The 22,271-nt window shown below is 41.5% G+C and overlaps 1 protein-coding gene across 1 annotated transcript; it reads right to left on the bottom strand.

Annotated features, from left to right (window-relative positions):
- Positions 1-7,605: 7,605 nt before the first annotated feature.
- LOC147615762 (pentatricopeptide repeat-containing protein At2g33680-like) lies at positions 7,606-10,833 on the bottom strand. The gene has a single exon (XM_086777898.1). It carries the CDS (start codon positions 10,831-10,833, stop codon positions 7,606-7,608), a length of 3,228 nt encoding a protein of 1,075 aa, XP_086634024.1.
- Positions 10,834-22,271: the final 11,438 nt, after the last annotated feature.

Here is a 22,271-nt window from a genome sequence, read left to right as displayed (position 1 = left end):
ATAAATAAGCAATTAATATGCAGACAATTTAGAGACAATCATATGTAGATAAACAATTGAATATTCGAGACAATTGAAGGACACATAATCACAATAGTCTCACACTTAAATTTTTGAGACAATTTACACTAGAATTGCCATTAATATTCGAGACAATTTAGTATAGTCACACTAGTCACACTTAAATATTCGAGACAATTTAAAGATGCCTAGTCACAATAGTCACACTTGAATTTTTGAGACAATTTACACTAACATTGCCATTAATATTCGAGACAATTCAGATAGACTTTTTGAGATACAAGTTTGAGATATATAATATATCCATGTTACTTGTAAATACAAGGCACTGTATGGATGCAAGCATGAGATCTTATTAATGTCTAGCCTAGTTTTTTGGGCTCCATGCATACACAAAGCTAAATTTGCTGATGGCCTTGATAGGGGATATATTGACATCCCTAATTGCATGGTTTTGCTTATTTGAGCGATTAATGCAGCAACTTCATCATTTGGAAATGGCTTTAGAATACAATCAAGCAAGCACTTGATTTGGAAACTTTGAGAATATACATCTTGGGCCTTATTGTAAGGGGGAGGAATTGTAGAAAAGCATTCAGGCGTAACATGTTTGTATTTTTGTTGCCACTCTGTCTTTGTGGTCTTTCATTTGGAAGCTTCAAAAAATGCGATGTGCTTCATGTGCGTGTTGCCCACTGCCAGCCCCACATAAACATTACCTGTGCTCTCACCAAAATGAAAAAGAATATTCCTGACATGCAGATCATTATACAGGAGATCCTTATCATGTATGTACTCAAGTGTTTCCAAAAGGCCATTAATGATTTGTTGAGTGGTCACAAATACCCCTTACGGGTGCTAGGGTGAACACAACTAGCTTTTTTTCAAAAAAAAGGATAAAAAGAAAAACAAAAAGCAAAAAAGAAAAAGCTTCGTAATTATACATGCTAATCAGTGTACATGTACACTAATACACATGCTAATCAGTGTACACATACACTAATCACCCTAAACCTGCAAAGCATTATCAAATTGCTCTCTCTAATCACTCTCTCACTCTCTCACCGAGCCATTGAAAAGATCGATCGACTAAGCTTTCGATGGCTTATAATGTCAGTTTTTTGATCGATATATTATTGATCGATAATTTTATCGGTCAAAAAGAAAAAAAATGTTATTCGTCTAACGACAAATAACTCGTGTTATTTGTACTAAATCCGTATAATGCTATGTAGGTACAGATCCTCAAGTCTACAAACTCGTCAATAGCTTATTCATCCACACAATATAGAAAATGTCAATTCTTTATTGGTTTTGTACGACATGTTGTACATAAACATCGTTGTTGCAACTGTGAATGATGTCTTATTGCAAAACCCTAACATGCGTTGCTCTCATCCTATTTCTCTCTTTTTTAATATGAAAAATAAGATCATGACACAATCATAAACAATTGCTAAACCTAGTCACTTGAATATTCACAAACAAATATGTTTAGTGCACTACAATGAAATCTTCATCGACACCCTCCACTATACTCTTTTGGGATCAATACAAACAATGTTCATGCCTAATTTTTGTGCTACCATAGCACAATCTCCACATCCAGCATAAAGCTCTACTATCACTTGCCCTTGCTTTACATGACGCTTCAATAGGCTATCCCAAAAGTCATATCGATGCTGAGATCCACTTGCAAAGAAAACATCTCTCTTAATTCCACCAAAAAATGTAATGCCCTTATTTTGAAGCACAAAAATGTTAACTACATACCTCGCCATGTGATACCATCTGGAAGTTTTCCCTAGTGCATCATGTTGTAAGGATCAATGATATAATTAGGTGAGAAAGGTTGTGTATGGTTTTGTCCAACTATGCTCGTGAAGGTAGTAGAGCGATGAGGGTATGTATCTGCACAAGAGTATGCGATGATTTTTTTGTAGCAAAAAGTGATGCTTAATGGAAACCTCTATGGTTAGTGTTTCTTACCTCTTGTCCAAAGGCCTTTCCAATCTGCATTGTACATTGCACATTCACTAGGGTGTCTAAGGAGAAGCCACAACGCTCGACTTGTGGTATAATGGTTGCCACTTGATACACAGTACTGATGACAACAATAGAGCCATTGTCATCTAAGATGCTCTTAAAAATCTAAAGCAATACAGGCTCCTCTCTATCTATGCGGTGTCAGAATGACAAACACAAAAAACGTAAGCACGACATACACACAACATATACACAGTAACACATATAGTCTTAATGAAGGGAAAATCATCTCATCACTCACATGTGTAGAGATTCTATGGTTGGACAATGTCATCAGGGTAGCCATAAACAGAACCTCCTGTGGGCAACCTCACTACAATACAATCACACGCTGTGCTTGTATTTGACACCTTTAACAATAAAGGTTATATCTCCCTCTTTGACCTTCTGCAACATATCAAAGACATGTACTAGCTCCTGTGGACACTCCTGGTTTCAGAATTGCACGGCGGCCTACCTTCAAAGGATCCCCAATAAATGCCCTCATCTTTGTAGAATGATGTCCAGCCACACCATGTTGAGTAGAATTACACATCAATTGTCATTACAGAATATAAAAGACACACCTTTACAATCCAACACCGAGGCTTCTATAATGGTAGAGGAACTAGCACTTTAATGTTCGCTCAAAACGTCGAGGACTAATGTCATGGTACTACGAGACACTCTTACATTTTGTAAGTTCATGCACCACACAAATACATTACATTATCATTACTAATGAGTAAAATCATACCTGGCAAATTCATTTGGATTGGGGTCAGGTCACCCATGCTACGTGGATTGATATGGCGCAATGGGCTTCAATTCTTCCCAAGCTTATCTGGATCCATAACTTAATCTATGTTAGTATCCAAACAATGTAACAATAATACCAATGAACCATAAGCAAAGGAGTGCCCTGCCTGTGTTGCTGCACGACAACTTTTGGAGTTGCCTCGATCTTATGAGTGCTATTATCAGAATCGCTTTCATCACATTTTGATGGAGAGGTATCAGAGTTGTCCTCTTCCTATAGTGCCTTTCCTTTTTTCTTTCCCTTAATTACATCCCTCTTTGGCACTTTTCCCCCTTCATCATCATTATCCTTATCATCATCACCTCTTCATCTTCATCATCCCTTTCATCTTTCATAAGACCTTTTCCCTTGCCTTGAACATGTGATTTGTCACGTAGACTTCTAGGCTTCACAATAGAATTCACGATTCGAAAAGATATAAGAAACAATATTTAAAATAAACTGAAATATCTAATTGTATAGCTCATACCATGGTTGATTACTTCACTTTACAGGCTCGAGTATACATCTCCTTCTCACTCTTGAAAAATTTTCCTCTTGGAAAATTTTCCACTTGGAAAGTCAAGGAACAATGGGCATCTCTTGTATATCCTTGCATCCCAAAGGTCATGAAGTGGCTGCTATGTATACATATTGCTCTTAGGTTTTGGATTGCACCAATCTTTTAAGATTTGCAGGCACATCTAGAATTATATCTCTCTGCATGGCACTTACAAATCCATCTACACATTATTATTTCCATTTAGTTTACAAATATAAGAGTACAACTAAGTAGTAAGTAAGCTTTGTAGAATGTTATGCACCTAAACACAGCATGCTCGGGTAGCCTTGACGATAGTAGGAAGATAACTTATCACATCGTCTAGAGTCTATGATAGAAAACCAGCCACGCAAGAAATAAGGTAGGAGATTAAACTTTCCACCCACTATTCCTTTAGTTATATAAGGTGGTCAACACAATGCAGAGGGAGAGATAACTCAAGAAGAGGTGTAGGAAATTGTGGAGAGTGACATATACGACTCAATGTGGGCTATACGTTGAATATCTCTACATAGCAAGATAACTTGTTGTGTAGAAAATTGTGGAGAGTGACATACACGACTCAATGTGGGCTATACGTTGAACATCTTTACATAGCAAGGTAACTTGCCAAGGATGGTCAGGTGGCCAAGATGGCAAGTGCAAAAGAGCATCAAGAACTACAGGCAAGGTGTTCCAACTCCTTCTTTCTATGGTATGAGAGAATGGTTTGGGGAGCAAAGGCATCAGTTCATATGGTTTTGTAACAGCAACCGGCGGATCATACTTGGAGAGTATGTAACACCATGTATCAATCATCTGCTAGCCCCCGATTGTTTGGCCAATGGGACGAGGTACAAACCTGATTGTGGATGAGATCTGAGCATTGGAGGCTGGTGGGTTTGTGTTGCAAAAGGGACTACGTTAGGAAGCAATTGATGTAGCCATCGGTCAACAAGGTACAAAAGTGGCATATCGGATATGGTGGCCAATAGAATAAATTCGGCAATTTCAACAGTCTTTGAGCATTTGGTCATTAAAGTCGGGAAAATAAAAGTGTTTGTAATTGAGACCCTTAGCGGAGTTATGGGTACATTTCCAAAGAGACGGAGAAGCCTCTACTAGAGGAGTTAAAGAATACAATAGCCAAAAAGCGCATAGATGTAGGAACCACAAATAGTTATGGTATGTCATCAATTGTAAACAATGTTTGATTGCAATAGCCCTTATAAGAACATAGTTGTCTTTAGCCCGAGAGGATCATGTAATAATCTTTTTGGAATAAAGTGGTCTCAACTATAGATCGCCTTGTCTTTTGTATTAACTGCCTTATCAAATTTTTGGTTTGTTGTTGTTTTGATTAATTAAATGAAATTTCAAGTTTGTTGTCATGTTTTGAATATCAATTATGATAGAAGAGTTGTATTTCGAAGTTGTATGTGAATGAACTTGATTTTATTTGTAATTGAAAGTGGTATTTTCGATCCTAAGGATGTGATGTCGTCATGTTCTTCTCTCTCTTACTCTCTCGCTCTCTCTCCCTCTTCTTGTCAAATAATTATGCCATGACCTCAATCATAATTGTAAAAATATTGACCTTAATAAATTTACATTCTGCATTGTTTCTTATAAAACGGTATGCAAGGCGTATACTAGATATCTTGCCTAGAATGAAATTATCTTGTATGTATAATTGTATACATTATTCACCTTGTCAATTATACTCGCATGCAATGATATAAGGTCACATGCAAAGACATACAATGACATACAATCACATGCAACACTATGCGAAGGGCAAGTACCATGAAATGACATGCACATGTAATAATATCCAAATGCAATGTCATGCCATGCCATGCAATGCAATGTATTGTAATGGCACATACATGCATTGACATGAAAAAGGATAATAAAGAGAAGGCAATGTCATGCAAATGCAAAAATACAAATATAAAAAATAAACTCACATGTAATGCTATGCAAAGTTATGTGAAGATGTGGGAGAGATAGAGACAAGGGAGACAAAGGGAGAGAAGAACAGATTATGCATAGGGAGGGTGGGACAAGGAGAGAAAGAGGGAAGAGGGTGGGAGAGGAGAGAGGGGGAGGGTAGGAGAGTGAAAGGAAGGGAGAGTGAAGGAGAGAGAGAGAGAGAGAGAGAGAGAGAGAGGAGGGAAGAGGGTAGGAGAGAGAGAGGGGGGGGAGGGAGGGAAGAGGGTGGGAGAAGGAGAGAGAGGGAGGGTGGGAGAATGAAAGGGAGGAGAGCAAAAAACGAAGGGGGGAGAGAGAGAGAGAGAGAGAGAGAGAGAGAGAGAGCTACCAAAGAGAGCGAAGGATAGAGAGAGTTAACAAAGAGAAGGATAGACAGAGTGAGAGAGGGATAGAGAGAGAGAGAGAGAGCGAGAGCCAAGAGAAGGATAGAGAGAGAGAGAGAGGGGGGGGAGGATAGAGAGTGAGTAAAGAGAAGGATAGAGAGAGTGAGAGGGGGAGAGTGAAAGGGGAGATGAAGGAGAGTGAGAGAGGGGGAGGGAAGAGAGTGGGAGAAGGAGAGAGAGGGAGGGTGGGAGAGTGAAAGGGAGGGAGGGAGAAAAGGAACGGTGGAAATAGATAGAGAGAGAAAGGAAGGAACAAGGTTGGTGGTGTGGGCTAGGCTAGGCGGTGGTGGGCGGAGACGGTGGTGGCAATAGTTAGAGAGATTGTTCAAGTCGAGAAAGGTAGCCAAGAAAAGCTCCCTTCACCAAGCTCCCCCAAAAATCACAGTCACATCTCGGTAGCTCTCATTGATCTACTTAAAGGTGTTAAGACTCAGAGGCAACATATTATTCAGATGATCCCTCCGCGTTTACAAGCTTTCAAGGACCTTAAGGTTGCATTATTTGAGGCTCCTTGCATTAGTCTCCTAGGATGACCCATTTCACGTAATCACCGATGTGAATAACATTGCAATTGGAGCGGTCTTGCAACAGAATGGGCATCCAGTTGCTTGCATGTCCCATAAGCTAGTCCCTGTAGAAAAGAACTACTCGGTCTATGACAGGAAACTCCTTGCGGTGATACAGGTTCTGAAGCACTGAAAACATTTTCTTTATGGACGCAACCTTGAGATTCGCACAGATCACCAAGCTTTGCATTGTCTTCAAACGATGCCAAGTGCGAATTGGAGTGATTGTCAACACTGTTGGCGCCAAATTTTCCAACAGTTTGGTGACATGATCAAATGTTTTCTGGGTAAGGCCAACCCAATGGCCGACGCCTTGAACACGAAGGAAACCATGTCCCATATCCAATCCACACAGATGGATCTTGCTAGTACAAGACTAGATAAAATGAAGCACAAGTACATGGATTCCATGGAATTCGATACTCAACGAGAACAGGCATTGTGCAGGAAAGAAACTGTGTTCCACATCCAATCCACATAGATGGATCTTGCTAGTATATGACTAGATGAAATGAAGCACAAGTATGCGGATTTCATGGAATTCGGTGTACTGAGTGGGAATAGGCATTGGACGCCATAGGACCATGCCATTTTTTGATACACGATGGTTGGCTTTTCTACGAAGGTCGCCTTACGGACGACCAGACGGAGATTTATAATCAATTAGCATTCGACGTGCTGAAGTGTTATGTTCATGGAAGAAATAGTTTTTGCCTTTAGTTCAAGCTGTGTTGAAAGACTCTTTTTCTTCATCTATTGCAAGACTCCATACAAGGCAACATTTGGAAGACCATTCCAATCTTTTTTGACCAAGATGACTTTTTGAATGCCTATAGCTAACAGGTTGACGGAATCTTACCAAGAGATCTTGGAGTCTATGAAAGACAGGTTGCCTAAAGCACACACGGCCTATACCCGACATGCCAACAAAGACAAAAGAGATATGATCTTCTAGGAAGGAGACTGGGTATATCTTAGAATCATGAAGCAAAACTTGAAATAGGTAGGCAAGCGATCCCAAAGTTATTATTTCGGAGCTTTGGACCCTTTCACATTCTAAAGAAGATCAACAAGGTGTCTATGAAGCTAAAGCTATCTCCCAGTTGGCCGTGCATGATGTGTTCCATGTGAAATACACCAATCCTTGGTTGGGGCCCTTCAGAGAGTATTTGGGACCCAATTGGGTGTACCTTGTGTTTGTTCTTCTTCTTCTCTCTCTCTCTCTCACCCTCTCTCTTGCACTCTTATCTCCGCTACACTGTGTTTGTGCAATCGTCAGAAACCAAGGTGCTGAATATTCATTATCAAAGTATAATCCTGTCTGTAAGCTCCGCATGTTACAATCCTTTTGGACCTATTGTTACTCCCAACTATAAACTCAAACACAATGTTCTTAACTTCAGTGCAGGCCATACAATGCTTCTTAGGTGGGTTCCCTGATTCTTTCAACTCTAGTATTCTATCGCTGTCCTCCCATAAAGAATGATCAGCTAAGATGTTTGACAAAAGCACATAGCCAGAAGCATTGGTTTGATCCATTTCTTGAACTTGGTCAAAGGATAGGCGTCCTGACTCTACATTGCCATATGTTCGGCAATTCGTGAGCAGCGACATCCATACAATAGCATCTGGTGAAATAGGCATAGTGTGGGCTAACTTTAAAGCATCCTTCAGCTTCCCAGCACGCCCAAGGACATCGATCATGCAGCTATAGTGTTCAATATTGGGGATTATACAGTGATCTTCAATCATGGATTTGAAGTATACAAAAGCCTCATCTAGCAGGCCAGCATTACTGCAAGCACCCAAAACACTGGTAAATACCATGTCATCTGGCTTCAATCCTTCCTGCAGCATGGCCTGAAGGCATTGTGTGACTTGCCAGAAGTTTCCATAAGAGGCATATCCAGCCATTATGACACTCCACGACACCACATCCCGATATGGCAGCTTTTCAAAAACTTGCCTTGCCTCCTCTAGATCCCCACATTTAGCATACAACTCAATAAGAGCACTGCCAATAGCCATGTCAAGCTCGAGCCCACTTCTTCTTACCTGTTTATGCACTAACCTGCCACGCCCTACAGCTCCTATGCTAACACATGCTTTCAATGTGCACAAATACGACACTCTAGTCGGCTGTATCCCTTCCTGCTGCATTTTTTCATAGAGCTCCAGAGCAGCAAAGCCATGCCCATGTTGAGCATACCCCACAATCATTGCACTCCATGATACAACATCCTGGCATGCCAATACATCAAACATTTTATGTGCTTGTGCTAAGCTTCCACATTTGACGTACATGTCAACAAGGGCATTTCCAATTACCTTATCTGATGCAAACTTACTTCGAAGAATCAAGTCATGTATTAACCTGCCTTCCTGTGCGGCTCCTATGTTACCACATGCTTTCAAAACGCATACAAATGTCGCCTGATCTGGGTGGACACCTTCTTGCTGCATATCCTTAAAAAGTGCAAATGCAGGATGACCCTGCCCATGCTGGGCATGTCCCCCAATCAGTGCACCCCAAGACACTACATCTTTGCTCGGTAAAGTACTGAACACCTTGTGTGCTTCCTCTAGGCTCCCACATTTTGCATACATGTCTACAAGGGAGTTCCCTACAGCTGTATGTGATTCCAGTTCACACCTAATGATGTGGTCATGTATCAGCTGGCCCTCTTCAAGGGCTCTAATGCCCCCACATGCTTTCAAGGCGCTCAGATACACAACCTTGTCTGCCATTATGCCCTCCTGTAGCATTTTGTCAAATAAATCAAGAGCATGGAGACCATCGTCATTCTGAGCAAACCCTGCAATCAATACACCCCATGTAACTACATCTCGACTAGGCAAACTGTTGAACACATTGTGTGCCTCATCCAAAGTCTGGCATCTAGCATACATATCAACAATAGCATTTCCAACGGCCACATCTGATTCCAGATTACTTCTAATTATTTCATCATGAATAACCCTGCCCTTGTCTACAGTTAATACACAAACACAAGCTTTCAAGATGCATATGAAAGTGACTTTGTTAGGTTTTAAGCCCTTAAGTTTCATTTGATTAAACTTTTCAAAGGCAACCTCAACATGCCCATTGTCGGCATAACCTGCGATGATGATATCCCATGACACAGCATCATGTGTTGATAGCCTGTCAAACATATTGCTCGCCTCCTCTAGGCTACTGCATTTGGCATATAAATCAATCAGAGTATTGCCAACCATCACATATGAATCAAGGCCGCTATGGATTACCTGGCTGTGGATTAATCTTCCCAGGGCTAATTTGCCAAGACTGGCGCATGCTTTCAAGATACACAAAAATATGACTTTGTCTGGCTTTATGCCCTCATGTTTCATGTTTTCATATGATTTGAGGGCAGAAAGACAAAGCCCATGGTGGATGTATGCTGACATCATAGTGCCCCATGCCACTACATCTCTGTTCGACATCTTGTCAAACACTTCACATGCCTCCGTCAGGCTTCCACATGCAGAATACATGTCAATAATTGCACTCCCAAGAACAACATCCGATTGAAAACAACCTTTCCCTATCTGTCTATGTATCAACCTGCCATGCTCTATGTCACCTATGGTGCTACATGATTTCAAAAAGGACACATAAATGCCTCGATCTGGTTGTATGCCCTCTTCTTTTATTTTCTCAAAAAGTTCAAGGACAAGGGCATCATTACCATACTGAGCATATCCGGATATGATCGCCCCCCATGACACGACATCTCGATTGAAAAGTCGATCAAAAACTTTATGTGCTTCTTGTAAGCTCCCACACTGTGCATACATGTGAACAAGAGAGCTTCCAATGGCTAGGTCTGAATCAAGCCCAGTGGCTACAATCTCTTCATGTATCAATCTACCTAGCTCTATAGCCTTGATGCTTCCACATGCTTGCAAGGTGGACAAAAATGTGACTTTGTCTGGCATGATCGTGCCATCTTGCTGCATTATACCAAACAAATCTAAAGCCTTTCCATATTCTCCAAGCTTGACATGTGCTGTGATGATGGCATTCCATGTATAAACATTAGCTATGGGAAGCTTAAGGAATACCTGATTTGATGCTGGCAAGCTACCACACAAGGCAAAGAATCTGATGAGATGGTCCTTTAATACTGCAATGGATTCAAGGCCACTGCTGATGATGAGGCAATGGACTCTCCATGCTGCTTCCAGGTCTTTCTTCTCTGTGCAATGCTGCAAGAGATGGTAAATTGGGTCTCGGGAAAGAATGATGGTGTTAGGATCCAAGGAGGCCAAGACCTCAAATGCCTCATGTGGGCGATTCTCCTTGCAGAGCTTTGTCAAGGCTTCTTCTAAACCTTCGACATGGTAGGAAGGTATGGGCCGTCTTGTAGGTATTGTGGTGACACCACGCCTTGGCGGCAGGAGGCCTGTGTTCAAGCGGGTATGCAGACCTGTCCTTAAAGGAGGTGATCGAGTACCCGCTCGGACTTGCCCACTGCGCATCAGAACAAGCAAAATTCATGTGTTCCATCAAAATTTGGCGACAGTTTGAGCGACTGTTGTAACTTGTCTAGATAGGCTAGTGTGCCCCTTAAATGATCATACTTGGGTACTGTGGCACTCTTTGTTTGATTTGAAGAGTCTAATTAATTGTGCCCAATATATGGCACCAAAATGTTTTTTTGTATTTTAACTAAATATATTATGTGAGATTTTCAAAAATAAGAGTGTTTTTTAAGGTTTCATTTTAGTATGTAATCATTAATGTTTGAAGAAGTCTATGAAATGATGATCCTCATATTCTCTCTATTAAAGGCAATAAAATGATGACCCCCATATCGTTTCTATTTGCATACATTAACCCATATGTTTTCTATTTGCAATCCCTTTAGAACACTCTTTGGACCTTAATAAAAAATTTTCTAAAATTATATACCCCTACGCCAAGATGTCCAATTCATATATTCAATTAATTTCTAATGCACATTGGAAAACTCTTTTTAAGATATTGTTTCAGGGGATCTCTTCTTATTGACTGGGAGAAAATTCTTATCCAAAAATATTTAAAAACTATATTACCTCTCTCTAGACCAAAACAAGGGAAAACATTGTTTTCTTGCATTCTGAATTAGGGGATGATTATAAAGACTGAAGGGGAGGTTCTTACATCTTTACATCTCAAAAGCTAGAGGGAGGAATGGTATATCCTACCCCACTTAAAAAACGCGAGATGTCCTCATCTCACACAACTGAAGGATAATCTTGGTAAAATCATCTTCTTACTCCCATGGTGGTACTTAATTCCAAAAATCAAATTCCTAACAGAGAGAGCTGAAGATTTTAGACTTGATCATTAATGGTGCCATAAATCTATCCGTCCTCTTTCTTCCCCACTACATCAGCTATTGTGGGCAGTTCATGCTGTGCAGCTATCTGGGATGGGACTCTTTCTTTTCTTAGTCAAGTTTGTTTTTCCAACTTAACAGACACTCAAGAATCTTAGGTGAAAAGACCACTTTATTTATAATTCAATTCCAACTTTAGATCCAACTCATTCTAAGGTTCCTTAAAGTTTGGTCAACCCTCTCAGAATCCTGGGATAAAGATCTATTTAAGGGAATAAAATAATGACCTGCATATTGTTTCTATTTGCATGCATTCACCCATATCCTTTCTATTTAAGGTCCACAATTCTCTATAAAAAGCCTCAAAGGGCTCACTCCAAATGAGTAGAGGGAGGGAGGGAGGGAGAAAGAGAGTGGGAGAGGGAGGGGTAGAAGAAACTCGTCTTCTAAAGTTGTATTAATTAAATGCCACATCAGCGACATTTAATTAAAGCATATCAAATAAATTGCCGATTAGTCCAACTTACAATCTCCCATAGTGATCGCCTCCACTACTTCACAGTTACCAAGAAGAGGAAGATGGAGTTTGGGTTCTCTGCGGAAAGTATACCTGCTAAACACAAGTTTCACTCACCACCTAGATGTGTAAGCCTTCTACTTAACACCCTCTCTTGTGCTAGACTACCTTGTGTTGCATAACCCTTCAAGTCGGCCACATTCTCTTGCTCACATCACACTACTCTAACAACTCATAGTAAAACAGACAGGACAAGAGCTAACAAAATATTCATTTTTTATAAAGCTTACCCAATACATGGACTGTCTTTTCCTCAGTTCATAAAGGAGATGTAGCCTACTCCAACTTTCACCTCTAAGGGTCGAGTCCCTTACAAAACACCCACTATGAACTAAATAGGTTACAACCTCTGCCGGGGCTATACCTACTCCAACTTTCACCTCTAAGGGTCGATTCCCTTACAAAACACCCACTATGAACTAAATAGGTTACAACCTCTGCCAGGGGCTATACCTCGATATCCACATTGTCATGATATCTATATTACAAGCAAGATCTTTCGAGCTACAGTTTATCGAGGAAGGAGAGATAGTTCTCAACAAAGATTTTCCCTCGCCTTGGGAAATGGACGGAAAGAGAGCACTCAAAAGAGATCTCTGCTCCCTTGGGAAAGGAAGGGAGATGTGCAAGCCATAAGTAGCCCAGCTCAAGGTGGAAACCATGAGTAGCCATGAGATGTGCGATCCATGAGAAGCCTAGCTCAGGGTGGCCAATGCTTGTTTTGTGAGTGCATAAACCGTCGGTGGATTTTGGCTATCGGAGAGAAGGTCGAGGGAACTCGAGTGATGGTGAAGGCGAGGGACAGAGAGCGTAAAGAGCACCAGCATGATGGCCGACGACAGCGGCCAATGAGGTCGAGGAGCTTGGTGAAGATAACTAAAGACTAGGATAGAGTATTTCATAGCTATAGATGATATACTTAAGCACCCCTTAACAATGAGGGTTAGGAAGACTAATAATAATGCTAAAAATACTTAATCCATGAGGTTAACCAAAGAGTGGGGTATTTATACAAAAAATGTAGGGCTAGGGTTTTCCTACTTAACCCTAACCCTAACCACCATGAGCCCACATTTGTCCGCCCAAATGATACAGAAGAAGAGACCCAATAACTATCTAAATGAGACCTTAACAATGAGGGTTATTTACATAGTTGTAGATGATATAGTTAAGCACCTTAATAATGAGGGTTAAAAAGACTAATAACAATGTTAAAAATAATTTATCCATGAATATTAATACTTGAAAGAGGTTAACCAAAAATGCTAAAAGAAGCATAAACCAGAGTACAAGAGTAAGCCAAGACTAGATTAAGCCAAAATCATCTATTCACATGAGTGGGGTATTTACACAAAAAAGATAGGGCTAGGATTTTCCCACTCAATTCTAACCCTAACCACTATAAGCCCACATATATCTGCTCAAATAATACAAAAGAGACCCAAAAACTATTTAAAAGAGACTTGTTTGATCTCTGGGGTTTAAAACGTTTCGCCCTCCTTGATGAAAGCCAAAATAGACAATAGGTCGAACAAGCCTTAACCATGGCAAACTTATACCTAAAAATATATGTCAAGTGTCCCACATGCAACCACCATGCTAATCCATAAACTCCATCTCATGATAGCTCCTTACATTAAAACCATATCCTCCAAGCTATAGAATTGAGAGAGAGAGAGAGAGAGAGAGAGAGAGAACCAAAAAGGGGAGGAGAGTTTGAAATTTTTAAAAAGTTGGGGTGAGTGGAAAGTTTTTAGGTTTTGGCGTTGAGGTCAACATTCTCCTTGATCTTTTATACTATTGTTTAGCTTAAGACCATGTTATTATTCTCCAAGGCATTTTACCTTTTCTCCTTCTTCTCTATAGCTTTCAAACTCTTCATGATGACATCTTTGTGGGTAGCCTCAACTGCTTCCAAGTTTGCTTTTAACTTTTGTACTTGTGTGGATGCATCTTTTACTTGCTTCCAAAGGGCGGCGTTACGGTCGTGGAGCATATGTGTTATCAGGAGGTGGCATCGCCAAACCTTTTGTTCTTGCGCCCACATTGCATTTGTGCTTGATTCTATCTCCAGCCTAGCCTATGGTTGGTTGAGCAGCTCGTCAAGTCCTTCCATGGTCTCCTGCAAGAATTGTTGATAGTCAATGTTCTGCAGGGAAGCTATAGCTGGGGCAGTCTTTCTTCATCTTCCAATCTTCTCCTCTTGCTTGGACTTGATGGCTTTGGAGTTCTTTGTCATTTACTTGCTTCCATGGGGGCCTCTAGTTCCTGTGTACTAGGGCTGTGGCCGCCTCTACATCTTTTCTTTCCTCAGCTTGTATTAGCGTTGCTTGTTCTGGAGCTGTCTCTGTTGGCGTGTCTGTCGCGCCAGACTTGATTCTTTGAGAGGAGATAGGTCTGTAAATATGAGTTGTGTTGGGCTTGTTGAAGGAGTGATTTGTTGTCGGGGTTCCTATGTGGTATGGCTAAGAAGTGCCTCTTGGTAAGTGCGAATTTTTGTGACCACTTCCTCCTCTAGTCTTTGTGACTCAGCAACAGCAACATCTGTAAGCACTCCCCTCATCTTCTTATATGTTTTCTTCTTGCGCTCGTTCTTGATCTGGTTTATGATCTCCGTGGTCTCCATCAAGATAGCTTTCCCTTCTTGCACAACTTCAGTTATTGATTTGGCCTGGTCTCGTAATAGTGCCAACTGCATTTGCTCCTCTGGTTCGGGCTCCTTTGGAGGCCTTTTTGTTGCTACGTGATTGAGAACCTGTGTGAGGAGGTATGGGTTACATATCTTCGATTGGTGGGATTTCAAGTAATTCTCCATCTCCTTATGTATATAGTATGTCTAATCATCCTCTTTCTCCTCATGTACTTTTGCAATCCGGTTGAGAACGACTCTGTTATATCTGTCCACTGGCTTTACTTGCATCATCAAAGACATGGCCCTGCAAGCTTTCTCTGTAGCCTCATCTTGGATATTCTCGTACTCTGCACCATTCGAATTGTATAAATTCTTCAAGGAACATCAAGAGAAAAAAAATCAAAACAAGCACAAAAAATACATGAATATAGAAGCATGCAGGCAAACCTATATCTCTTGCTTTTCTTTTCAATACCCTCAAAGAAGTACGAGCGCTAGTTTCAGGATCTATGTTCTCTTTGCCTATGGAGGACCCATTTTGAATAGGTATGGTGACAAAGTTCAGAGCTTGTAATAATGGAGGATGCAAAAGAGGTGTGGTGGTGCCAATAGACGACCTAGTCTGGGGTCTCCCTATGGAGCCCCTATCAAACGGCTATCTCCGAGGTGCCATGGAAACATAAACAAAAAACGCACAAATATGTATTTGAGGACTGACCTACACAACCGCCTTTACCTGTTGTGCTATCGAGATGCATGACAGCAACCAATGGATAAACAACTAGAAGCAACCAAACAAAAAACAGACCTTGACGAGTCAAGGAGATCTATGTCTTTGCCTGCCCGTGCTATCCAACAACAAGGCTAAAAAGCCAGGCAAAGAGGAGGAGGGGCAGGCCAATGAAAGTAGGAGGCAACATAAGAATGCGAAGGCACCAGCATGAGCAAACTATTAAAGCGGAACCTCCCAAATAAACCACGGGCCTATGAAAACAACCAGCCCCTGCAAACTACCAACAAAAACCAACGCCCCTGAAAATCGGCTTCAACCTTAACCTTAATAACACCTTCGACCTTAAGGTTAATAACACCTTGCACCTTATAAATACCACCTAATCTAATTAATTAATATGTGTACAAAATTTGGTGCCCATATTAACTCTTACGTTCATGGGCATGCAATATTGAAGCATCCCACTTCATGTAAAGAATAGAATAAAACATACTCATCAATATTTATCTTTAGAGTGTGAAGCAATAAAAATCTTTTTAAAGTGTGAAGCAAGCTTCGAACATAGTAAAGGATAAAACCTACTACCTACATTTCGGAGTATCTTTTAAGTGTGAAACAAGCTTCGAACACAATAAAAGATGAAGCCTAAACCTAAACTTTTATCTTCTAAGTTTGAAGCAAGCTTTGAACACAATGAAAGACAAAACTAATTTTTGTTTTCTAAAATATATGTACAAGTGTGTGAAGTAAACTTCGAACACACGTACACATATATCTAAACCTATATCTAAGGCTCTTTTACTTATTATATTAGAAATATTTTTAATTTTCTAAATTTAGAAGCACTACCTTGGAAGGAAGTGCTTCCTTTTTTAGCTTACAGCCTTCAAATATCGAAAGTCATCGTGCACATAGTACATTGGGAATGATGTACTATTTTTATATAGTGACTTGTTTTAATCAATAATATATCGATCGATAACTTTATCAATTGATAATATATCAATTGATAAAGTTATCGATTGATATATTATGGATCGAAATGTAAGGGCCTAAACGTATAACCCAAAATACGTGATGTGTCACCATATAATATGCCCATACAAAGAGGGAAAACATATAAAATGGACATTATTTGCGTGTAAAACAAATCTCGTTTAACGTATAATGCAACTTAGATCTGTATGTGAAACATGAGTTAAGTATGCTATGTTGAGAAATGAGAAGGGAATATAGAGAGAGTGAGCAAAGAGAAGGACAGAAAGAGTGAGAGAGAGAGAGAGTGTGTGTGTGTGTGTGAGAGAGAGAGAGTGAGAGAGAGAGAGGGAGGGAGGGAGAGGGAGAGCAAAGAAGAGGGTAGAGAGAGAGAGGGAGGATAGAGAGAGTGAGAAAAGAGAAGGACAGAAACACAAAAAGGGTGAGAAAGAGAGAGCAAAGAGAAGGGTAGAGAGAGACAAAGGGAGAGGATAAAGAGAGTGAGTAAAGAGAATGATAGAGAGAGTGAGACAGGGAGAGGACAGATGTTACCATATTATAGTAGTGATGTGTGTGAACACACTTAGGACCGCCGGGGCACTTTTTCCCTCACTAGGAGGTTTTTTCCCCCGTGCATTGTATATACGCCCATTATCTTCTAGGGCTTGTATCTTTCATTTTTGGCACTCATAATACACTACTGTGTTGTGCTCAAGCTTCCTCATCTTCTTGAAGTTGTGTGTGCATTCCTGCAACCCTAATTCCAACAATTGGTATCAGAGCAGGCTTCCTCCTCCCGGGCAGCATCACCGGCACCTGCCGCTTCATCTCCTCCGATTGCGACGAGGTTTCACGAGCGTCTGCAGGTTAGTATATGCCGTGGGAGAGCCCACTGGGCTTGGTCATTTCAGAATTTTGATCTGAGGTCATTTCGCCCTCCGTTTTTGCATTCCAAGTACTGCGCAGGCAAAATCGTCCTACTGTGCAGATTTTCTGTCAGGATTAAAATCTGCAGGACAGGTGCCCATTTGTCTGTTTTGGGCTGTGCTACATAGCACAGGTCAATTTTATACAGGTTTTCCTCTTACAGACAGCATTTACATCTAGTAGTACAGTCATTGGCCATGGCTGACAACAATGATGTATTCCGCATGTTGGCTGCTGAGGATAAGTTGGATGGCACCAACTATCCATTGTGGGCATATATGATGCGACATGTATTGGTAGCAAAGGGGTTATGGAACATTGTGCAGGGTATTGATGCACGTCCTATTGTGGCTGGGAATGCTGCAAACACATCAGAAACAGGTACTGTTGATGATGGTGCAGGCACAAGTGCTGTAGCAGCTGTTCGAGAACCACCACTTTCAGCAGAGCAGATTCGTTGGGATGGTAGAGATGCGCAGGCTCATGCCTTGATTGCGCTGTCTGTCAAACGTACCATTATCCCACATATTCGCTCCTGCAGGACTTCTAAGGATGCTTGGGATGTACTTGCCACATTGTATCAGGCAAGAAATGAGGCTCGTGTTGCTTATCTCCGAAAACAGTTGGAGAGTGAGCATATGAACGAAGGTGATTCTATGGATAGCTTTTTGACAAAGATCAAGGATTTCAAAGAGCAGCTCATTTCTGCAGATGAAATCCTGTCAGACAGTTCACTTGTGCAGACTGTTTTGAATGGTCTACCAGATTCTTATCAGGGTTTTGCTTCCACTCTTCGCTTGATGATGAAAGGCAATCCCAATGCCTTATCATTTGAGGAGTTAGTTTCTGTTTTGCTGCAAGAAGACCAGTCAAGGCAAAACAGGAATATTATGCGTGTCGCAGATCAAGCTTTCGTTGCTAATCAGAGAAGCGGGAAAGGTAAAGCTGGCTTTTCTTCTAGTAAGCAGAAATCTGCAAATGCTGCGCAACCAAAGAAGGAAGACAAAGATGAGAAGAAGGGTGACAAACAGAAGACATTTTGCAAGTACTGTAAGGGAAATGATCATGTCATCAAAGCGTGTCCTAAGCTGGCTGCGAAAGAGGCTAAGAAGAAAGAGGCTGGTATGGCTGTTGCAGATGCCTCTCCTTCTAACAATGAATCTGCTAATGTTGTGCTAGATACAGAATGGGCATTCAATGCGCAGTGCAGTTATGACCCATCTTTGCATGACACATGTATGTCTGCAGTAGATTCAGATGTATGGTACTTTGACAGTGGTGCCACTAAGCATATCACCTCGCAGCGCAGTTTATTCACTTTCCTTGAGTCTGCTCCCACAGGGAATACTGTCACTTGTGCCAATAACTCCTCTTATCCCGTTAAAGGAGTTGGACAGATTGTGCTGAATGTTGCAAATGGCAACACCTTTACACTTTTTGATGCATTGTATGTGCCAGGGATCAAAAAGAATCTGCTGTCAGTCTCCGCATTTGCCAAAACAGGTTTGGTTGTAAAATTTGTGGATGACAGATGTACTGTTCATGATCTCTCTTGTGGTGACATCATTGTAGCATCTGGTTCACTATGTCGAGGGCTGTATAAGCTCAATATGGATGGCAAATGTGTAGAGGATTCAGCATGTGCTATTATGGATACGCAGGCTATTTCAAATGCAAAACTGTGGCATGCACGTTTTGGTCATCTGAATTTTGCAAGTTTGCTGCGCCTGCAGAAATCTGAAATGGTGTCTTCTTTGCCTAAGCTTGAGGCACCTGTCAAGCATGTTTGTGAGGGCTGCATATTGGGTAAAATGCAGCGTGCTTCCTTTCCCAAAGATGGATCAGTGAGAGCTGAACGCAGATTGCAGCTTGTTCACAGTGATGTTTGTGGTCCCATGCAAACTCCATCATTTGGAAACTACCTTTACTTCGTGACTTTCATTGATGATTTTACCAGGCATGCATGGGTATATCCTTTGAAGGCAAAGTCCGAAGTGTTTTTGTGCTTCAAACAGTTTTTGGTTATGGCTGAAAATGTGTCAGAAAGTAAGATGGGCACCCTCCGTTCAGATCGAGGGGGGGAGTATATGTCTTCAGAATTTAATGCATTTCTGGCTGAGCGTGGGATAAAACACCAATGTACAGTGCCGTATACACCACAGCAAAATGGTGTGGCTGAGAGAAAAAACAGGTCTCTCATGGAAATGGCAAGATGTATGGTTAAGAGTCAAAGTCTACCACATGGTTTTTGGCTTGAGGCTGTCATGTGTGCCACTTATGTACTAAACAGGTGTCCCACCAAAGCATTACAGGTTGTCACTCCATATGAGGCTTGGCATAGCCGCAAGCCATCTGTTGGCCATTTACGTGTTTTTGGTTGCCTGGCATATGCATTAGTGCCTGTGCAACATCGCAGAAAATTGGATGACAAAGCTGTCAAATGTATTTTTGTTGGATATAGTGCTGAGAGCAAAGGCTATCGTTTGTATCATCCACAGACAAAGCGCATTTTGGTTAGCCGTGATGTTGTATTTGTGGAAGATGCAGTTCAGCCCTTGGTTTCATGTACTAAGGAGACAGATATCAGCTCACGTGATGTCTATGATACATTGTTGCCTCTTTTCAGTGGTGCACAGTCAAGTGCAATACCTCATGAGGCAGTTTTTCAGCCTATGCAGGTTTTAAATGATGGCACAGATCAGCCTATATCTGATGCAGATGTGCATGATGCACTTGAGGATGAGAGACAAGAGATTGAGGGCTCTAGGAATATGCCTAGATGGCTGGTGCAGACTTTGCGTGACAGCAAGTTGGATGCCCCTTTGTCTAGTCGCACTCGTTCTGGCTCTCATGGTGCCTCTTATGCGTCAGATTGTTATGCATTGGCTGTTTCTAGTATGTGCGATGAAAGTGAGCCTGTTTCATTTGATGAGGCACAAAGTTCAGAAAATTGGATGGCTGCTATGCAAGCAGAATACGATGCTATTATGAAGAATGGTACATGGTCTTTATGTGACTTGCCCCCTGGCAAGAAGGCCATTGGCACTAAGTGGGTATACAAATTGAAGCGTAAGCCTGATGGCACAGTGGATCGCCATAAGGCTAGGCTTGTTGCAAAAGGTTATGCTCAAGAGAAGGGCATTGATTTTGATGAGACTTTTGCTCCCACATGTCGTATGACCACTGTTCGTAGCATCTGTGCATTAGCAGCTCATAATGGTTGGAATGTACATCAGCTGGACATAAAGACTGCGTTCTTAAATGGAGATTTGCATGAGGAGGTGTATGTATCGCAGCCTCGTGGTTTTGTTCAAAGAGGGCAGGAAAACAAAGTGTGCAGGTTAAAAAAGGCTTTATATGGTTTAAAGCAAGCTCCACGAGCTTGGTATGAAAAAATACATGCATATTTGACTGCACATGGGTTTCAGAATAGTCCAACAGAAAGCACTTTGTATGCTAAACGTGTGGATGGTGTACATCTAATCATTGCTCTCTATGTCGATGACATGCTGCTCACAGGACCAAATGAGATTCATATTGCTGATTTTAAGGCTGATTTGAATGCCTCTTTTGAGATGTCAGATTTGGGGCATTTGCATCATTATTTGGGGATACAATTTAAGCAGTGTGATGGAGGTATTGCTTTGTGTCAGACAAAGTATATTGAAACATTGTTGCGGAGATTTGGCCTTGAAGACTGCAAGCCTATTGCTACTCCAATGGAGACAGGTTTGAAGTTGAGTCTTCATGATGCTGGAGATCACTTTGATGTCACACTCTATCAGACAGCTGTTGGTTGCCTCATTTATGTATGCATTACGAGGCCAGACATTCAGTTTGCAGTCTCACAGGTGAGTAGATTTATGCATAGCCCAGGCATTAAGCATTGGCAGGCAGTGAAGCGTATCTTTCGCTATTTGAGTGGTACTCGGCATCTTGGGTTGTTTTATCCCAAGGGGGATCATTGCCGCCAGATTTACATGCTTTTTCAGATTCTGACTGGGCTGGTTGTTATGACACACGCGTGTCCACGAGTGGTTTTTGCTTCATGCTTGGAAGCTCATGCATATCATGGTTGAGCAAGAAGCAGCCTACTGTGGCCACTTCTAGTTGTGAAGCTGAGTACAGGGCAGCTTTCACAGCTACGGTTGAGTGTGTGTGGCTCAGACGCCTTATGGCTGATTTGGGTGTTGGGCAGCCATCTGCCACCACCATCTTCACTGACAGTCAGAGCGCATTGGCAGTTGCGCGGAACCCAGTGTTCCATGCTCGTACGAAGCACATTGAGGTGCACTACCATTATGTCAGGGAGAGACTCTCTGCAGGAGAGATCAGTTTGGCTTATGTGCCAACACAGGATAACCTTGCAGACCTTTTCACAAAGGCTCTGCCTCGTGAGAAGTTCGAAGCTTTTCGCAAAGCTTTGGGCTTACTCCCTTTTGTGGATTCGTCCACATAGCTAGGCACTTCCCTATACATGAGTGCTAGCTCTTGTTCACCGCATCACTCCAGGGGGGATTTGTTACCATATTATAGTAGTGATGTGTGTGAACACACTTAGGACCGCCGGGGCACTTTTTCCCTCACTAGGAGGTTTTTTCCCCCGTGCATTGTATATACGCCCATTATCTTCTAGGGCTTGTATCTTTCATTTTTGGCACTCATAATACACTACTGTGTTGTGCTCAAGCTTCCTCATCTTCTTGAAGTTGTGTGTGCATTCCTGCAACCCTAATTCCAACAACAGAGAGA

Source organism: Cibotium barometz, chromosome 39 (assembly GCF_041138505.1).
Source record: "Cibotium barometz isolate CiBa-2024 chromosome 39, ASM4113850v1, whole genome shotgun sequence".
NCBI classification, from domain to species: Eukaryota; Viridiplantae; Streptophyta; class Polypodiopsida; order Cyatheales; family Cibotiaceae; genus Cibotium; species Cibotium barometz.
This window is presented reverse-complemented; position numbering and strand designations above follow the sequence as displayed.

Bases quoted from the DNA above. Each gene is read 5' to 3' on its own strand.
- LOC147615762 (XM_086777898.1), bottom strand. From the start codon at position 10,833: ATGCGCAGTGGGCAAGTCCGAGCGGGTACTCGATCACCTCCTTTAAGG.